Source organism: Helicoverpa zea, chromosome 20 (assembly GCF_022581195.2).
Source record: "Helicoverpa zea isolate HzStark_Cry1AcR chromosome 20, ilHelZeax1.1, whole genome shotgun sequence".
Classification (NCBI taxonomy): domain Eukaryota; kingdom Metazoa; phylum Arthropoda; class Insecta; order Lepidoptera; family Noctuidae; genus Helicoverpa; species Helicoverpa zea.
Window position 1 is genome coordinate 1,980,671 of NC_061471.1, and position 6,916 is coordinate 1,987,586.

General features: G+C 35.7%; 1 protein-coding gene across 1 annotated transcript; it reads right to left on the reverse strand.

The window, feature by feature from the left end:
• Positions 1-286: 286 nt before the first annotated feature.
• On the reverse strand, positions 287-2,851 carry LOC124640338 (esterase E4-like). Its single transcript, XM_047178053.1, has 3 exons — positions 2,652-2,851; positions 913-2,192; positions 287-714 (listed from the first exon to the last, which is right to left on the reverse strand). The coding sequence occupies exons 1-3, from the start codon at positions 2,823-2,825 to the stop codon at positions 303-305; spliced, it is 1,866 nt and encodes a 621-aa protein (XP_047034009.1). The 5' UTR covers positions 2,826-2,851; the 3' UTR covers positions 287-302.
• Between the last annotated feature and the right edge of the window lie 4,065 nt (positions 2,852-6,916).

Here is a 6,916-nt window from a genome sequence, read left to right on the forward strand (position 1 = left end):
CACTGAGGGACCCAAAGCTAATAAATCGAGGGATATATTTTGAACTTTTGAGTCCTTTTGTTTGTAGGGTGCATATATACTATATAGTTTTGTTGAAAGTTTTTGTCAATCCTATTTGAGCCGATATTTTGAAGGGGTGAAATTGATATTAAGCATTGTTTTTTTTTTTGTTCAGAGCGGAATCTCCTTTTGTGTGAATTTGTAATTGGTTTTATTCTGTTAAGGTTTCCAGGCTGTGTAGATGATAGTCTTGCTCTAAACACCATTCAGATTAAAAGTCAAGAAAGAATTACTCTTAAATTTTATTTGCCAGTTTTCTCCTTAGAAGGGTTTTTCTGTGTAGTTTCCTTTTCTTTTAACTTCTTTTCTTCAGTCACAGGTTTTTTCTTATCATCTTCATTAACACTTTTTTTCGCAGTTTCACTCTTATTATTTTCCTTATCATCACTTGCACCTTTCTTCATCGGTTCCTTTATATTTTGCTTCTTGTCTTCTTTTACACTAGTTTTCTTAGGTACTACCATACTTGTTTTATCTACAGGCATCGGATGCCAGTAAAACTGGTCATAGACCGTATCCCAAAAAGTATAATGGTTTTCAAACAAGTCTTTCTTAACTCTCAATTGGTTACCTATTTGCAAATATTTTTGTTCTTTATTTGTGTATTTCGGCCACTGTACGTCAATTAGTAAGCTCTCGTATTGCGTCGGGTTTCTGTAAATGGGGAAAAAAATATTATTTTCAATTAAGTATGCAATTTAATTATTTACTTTATAAGAAGGAATACAATTCACTAGTAGAAATAACTCTTCATAACAAAACTGAATTTAATCTAAAATTCTTAAAGTCTATTTTATATTGTATTAGAAATATTATATAGGTCAATGTTAAAATATTTTGGATAATACTTACTCAAACTTCACAAAATCTGTCCACATGGCCGTCATACGGTCTCTAGTATCCATGTCTGCTAGAGAGTTAGTGAAATCATAGAAATCTATCAAATACGAAGTTTGGTCTCGATGACTGGCGCCTTTTACTCTAACCATAAACCCATGCTTAAAACTTAGCTTTCCAACGTACGAAAACTCATACAGATAGACCGGTCTTGTAGATTTAAGAGCATGCATTTTTGCTGATTTCATTATAGCGTACTTGAACATTGAATCAGAGAAGTAATCTATGTATCCTTCAACGCTATCGTGAGTTATTTCTTCGTTTTTAAAATAATATTTCTTAACGTCATTGATGAAGTCATCCCGTGATTTATCACTGTCAAAAGCTAGGTCACCTGGTAAGAAGTCAGCAAAATTATCGTTCATCATCTCACTCCAATCGGCAAACTTTATCGTTCTGCTTAAGCCTTCCATGTTCGCAAATCCAGTTAAAACCGGAATTTTCTCATAATCACTTTTATGGAACGTAATCAACGGAGACTCCGTCACAATAGGTTCTGAATCTTTGACCACATTTTCAATGCATGGTGATAAGCCGAAGGTGGAATTTTTTAAGAAGAAATTCTTGCTGCCAGCAGCCAAATCCAGCGCTGTTGCGTTGAGCAAAAACTCTGTCAAGTCCTCAATTTTTCCCGTATTCTTAAAACCTACAGATATCGCTAAATTCGTAGCACTATTAACCGGATCTCTGTTTATTGCGAATGGCGACAATGCTGAGCCACTTTCAAGTATTAGCTTATGTATCAATCCTTTAGTTGTTTTTGAGAGAGCTAATAGTTCAGCCATAGAAGCTCCCACACTGAAGCCAGCCAACGTTACGTCATTAGGATCCCCACCAAACTTGCTGATGTACTTATTGATAAATCTCAAAGCAGCGAGTTGGTCTTTCAGCGCAGCATTGCCAGGTATCTCTTCAGTTCCCAAACAAGCGAATCCTTTGAATCCCAGTCTATAATTGAAACTGATTACTAGGACATCATGACGGGCTAGATAGTTAAACTTGCCCATATTTCCACTACCTCCTGAGAAGGCACCACTGTGAATGTACACCAGTACTGGTACCAGATTGTTTTCGTTTGCGACTGTTGGGACAAAGAGGTTCATGGTCAAGCAGTCTTCGACTCCATCAAGAATAATTTCGTCATCATCGTCATCTGTCAGGTAGACTTGTTCGCAAACATTGTGCCTTACGTTGGCGTCCATGATGCCTTCCCATGGTTGCACCGGGAGGGGAGCCTGGAATGATTTGGAATATAAAGTGAATAAAATAGACATCATGCGTACTTCCATTGATTAATTAATGTATCTCATTAATCAACCACTTAGAATACTTTTTAATTCTATGAATCTATTGTCGGAAAGTAATTGTTTCCAGAAAGATATACATCATCTTAATTGAGGTTAATATTAACATTATTAACTTTCCTTTCCCATGAGTCATATGTGATACACACTGATTGTGTCAACTGTTCAACTATTGTGTCTGCAGTGAAGTGGTTTACACGGATGTTTTATGTAAAAACTGCATCTCTCTTTTACATAATACTTACTCTACATAAAATCTACAGAGAACAGCACATCAAATTACTACTATTACAATCAGATTTTCAACTTTATCTCTACAGTGTAAGATTCAATGTTGATTAGCAACATCATCGTTCATATATTTACTTAGGTATATACAAAGTGTCTTACCTTGAACTTGTCCCGTCCTTTAGGCGCAGTCGCATATGGCACTCCATAGAACTCATAGAAATCTCCAGCCCAATACTTTTCACCTCTCACACTGCCAACATCTAAACGGACTACCTTATAATCTTCAGCCAACACATTCACTACCAATAAAGTAAATACAATTTCCCGAAACATCTCCACCGGTGGTAAAAATTCGAATGCAAGTTATCAATATAGAACGGTAACTGATAATTCTAGATAATGAATTATTATTACATCAATTATTTAGTAATGTCAGTGATTTTTGATAAGGAACCTTGACATTATATTATTTGGCTAATTATCTTTTGGGAATTAAAGGTGTGATCGGATTTTGGGCCTGTAGTGAAATACCACGTGTACTTTCATATTCTCTCAAAATATGATGATTTAGAGAAAGATAATATTTTTCTAGAATATTATGTAATTGAAAACAGTTAATTTTTATTATATTTCTTTGCCTTTTGCGTGCCAATGATGATCGTGTATAATTACCTTATATATCCTACACAAAGTCAGCTAAGCAACGCGTTACTAAATAAATAAATAGAAATATATTAGGCAAGGAAATCGCAAAGCCATGCTGCAAAATATATTATCATAAGATATCCTATACGGGCACATTTCTTGCGTCCGGCGGCCAAGTGTTGTTGCGATGACGTTTAGACTGTACGACTTTTTTCAAACATATGTTTACACTGGGTTGAGGAGGTCAGATAGGCAGTCGTGCCTTTTAAAATAGACACTGGTACCTACTCAGCTGCATCTGGTTAGACTGAAATCCGACCACTATAAGAAATAACGCAAGTAACTTGTAATACAAGTGAACGGGAACTGCACTCGACTCAAGAACGCGTCACTGAAAAGAAAATTCTGTTAATAGTTCGGACTTTTTTCAATAGCATTTACTGAAAAGAATGTGTTGAATGTGTCAGGTAGCATTTTTTCATAGTCTTAGAACCTCGCCTATTTTACTGTACCGCTGTAAGCAAGACCTTCTTTTGTTTCCTTGTTAAGCAAGTTATATGGGCTAGTAGCAAGGTGCGTAAGAAATGGGATATTATAAATTGCATATCAAATAAATAATCGCCTATCAATAAATACTCATCATTTATATTCTTTTTTACATCAAATAACTTACTCCACTACAAATAAACTAAATGTTTAACAAAACTCAAACTGCAGATAATTCGAAATTATACATCAATATGACATTACTTTTTTCCTTATAATGCAATACAGTTAAATTTATTCTTGTACAAAAATACTACATACAAGCATTAAATACTGACTGCACAGCAAATTTTCCATATTTCATAGCAAAATAACTATCCCAGTCTTATATTAACCAGTAAGTACAACAAAACCTGTTCATCATATTAGTCTTAATTTTCAAGAAGCCATGCTCGGAAAATTTAATGATTATTATAATAAAAAAATCCTGTCACATTGCATTATTTCTAAAAGCAGAACAAATTAACTGAAATCTCATGCAGCGTACTATGAAGATGGTAGAATTTTATTTAGATTCAATTTATTTAGCACATTGCCATTTATAACCTTCCATTAAAAAACATTGTTTTAAAAATTGAAGCTAGCAACGAAAACGAATCGCTGCAAAACCGACTCCACGTAGTCTTATTTGCCCTACCCCTAGAGTGCAATTCAAAACCGCGTAGGCGCGGAGGGGCGAGGCGGCCTGCGAGCTGAGGCGCAGGTAGTTTTAACGCTCGCCGACGCGGTTGAGGCTGGCCGGCTCTGCCGGCCAGTAAGCCGAAGCTGCGGTGGTGAGCGTGAAAACCATCTGCGACGATAAGCTCGCATGGGACCGCCGGAGCCACGAAGCGCCGGAGCCGTGACAGAAACCATGCTTGTTGCATGCTTACTTCCATGTTGCATGCCTGCTTACATGCTGCATGCCTGCTTGCATGCTTCAGGCTTGTTTGCATGCTTCTTACAGGAAAATAAAAATTCCAAAAATATGCCAAAATATGATTCTGACTATAAACATTCTGAAATATGATAGTTCTGCCTTTTAATGACTACTTATATGAAATGTATGCCAAAAGGAAGTACTGACAATGACTAAAAATGTACCCGCCCCATTTTTTTAAAGAATGTGCAAGCATATCATCGGACTTGCGATCCGACTCAAGTACGTGGCGCCAACTGCAGAAGCTAAAAATGAGCCTATTGGGCAAAAAAGGAAGCGTGGACTCTTATTAAGATTTCAATAAATTACAATTTTGCATTTAATTTTATATTTTTTTGCTGATCTCATTATGTGGTAATTAATAAATAATAAGATGACTGTGACTAATAAAATGCTGTTTTATTCAGAAAAACTGCTGTAAATAATATAAAAATAGAAGCTATATTTAAAAGGAAAAAAGTTAACATGTATAATGTGCATTAAGATTGTTAGCTGTGCATTGATGAAAAAGCTTTTGCTTTAGGAAAAATCGCTGTACGCTGCGAAAATAAATTGTAGTGTGTTTAGTGATATTTTGAGTTGAATATTTTGCTGTGCAATCAGTAATTTTGATGGGAATTCGGAATTTTACTGCATAGAAAAAGGATATTTTTTTATTTGCGTTTAAATACTACCCGTAAGAAATCAGCATTGCTGCATATGTTGAAGATTTTGATTTACTTTCCTTTAGAAACTCGCCACTTTAAGCAAACTTAACGTTCTTTTGTTTCTTTATTATAGCCTAGTTAGCTTAGCAAGGTACTTATGAGCAAACAGGATTGCTCCATAGGTGAAACATTTTGTTTTTCTCCCTTCTAAGAATTAAGTACCTATAGTTTGCAATCGTGTCGTGACTTCTAAAAGCACCTCCGCTACCTCTTTATGCTGAATATATTCGGTTTAGTAGGTTTCCATGTAGACCTGCATAAAATATGTTATTCTCGCTCACACCTCGCCGAGTGGCGTTAGATATTATTTGTGTGTTGTGGACGTTTAGCGCTGTCCCGTTTTCTGCGAAGTTTTCCGTGGAAAATTCGGAAAATATGCAGTGTAGTTTGTCATTTATATGCAGTAAATAACTTAGCTTATACCCTGTTGTGGAGTTGTTATGTCATTTCAATTTTACGAACGATGTAGCTGAAAAGAGTGTTCAAAGTTAGACTAGTAGAGCATGCCTACAGAATGTCTGCAATTGTACATTACGGGCAAGAAGTACTAAATAAAGAACGCCACTTGAGTTTTTCATTTTGAAAATACGGCGTTTGATGAAGAAGTATGGAAGAAGACGACAGGCTTTAAGACCTTTATGACGTCCCGTTGTTGTAAAGCATTGTTTCTGACAACATTTATAAATTTTCTTGAGCTGATCCAAGATTTCTGCTCTATTAAAGTCAGTGAACTTCATAGGTATAGCTTCGTCATTTTGTACTCCATGAATAGTTTAGTCAAAAATAAAGTTTTATTATGTAGGATCGGTTTGTAGTGCATTTGTATGTTTCATCTAGTTTATGGCAGCCGCTTCGGTGGATGTAGGGGAGGATAATGCCTGATGTTCCGGAGATTTTTCCTGATTTTATCAGGTGTAAAAAATCTATAATTTAACTGCTGCTATTGTCTAAGAGTACTGAAGCCCATAGCACAAATAGTGATAAATAAATTGGATCCCTATTTTGTTGCACAAAAAATATCCCAAGTCTTGGCATAATGAGTTCTTTCGTATTTCGGAAGGAACGTTAAATTGGTGGGTCCCAGCTGTCATTTGAACATCTTCGGCAGTCGTTACGGGTAGTCGGTCAGAAAATCATAGTCAGGACATCCTACGTAAAATCGGTCATATTATCTGTCCTACAAAAAGTCTGACGTGGGATTATTTAGTATCCTGTTTATAAAACAGAGCATTTCACTGTTCAAAGAGATCAAGTATGAGGTCTAGTAGTAAATGTTTGACTACGTTCGGTGTTTGTTTGGAAACTTTAACCGTAGAGCATTTCGTTTCGAATTAAAATGCAAGTCATGTTCTGTTATATAGTTGGTGCATTTTGGAGAAAAGATCCTTGTATAAGATATTCTAAAAGAGGGTTTGTTAGAAGTGTAATAGTGTAAAGTATAATACTGTGTTTTTAAAAAGAGATTCATACTTACAATTCACACGTGATAACCCAAAAGATGTAGGGATACATTAAAATCTGTAGCATTCTGTAACTAATTTGAGGAGGTCAGATAGACAGTACCTCCATTCAAAAGACAGGTCATCATCCTCCGAGCTTTTTTCCCA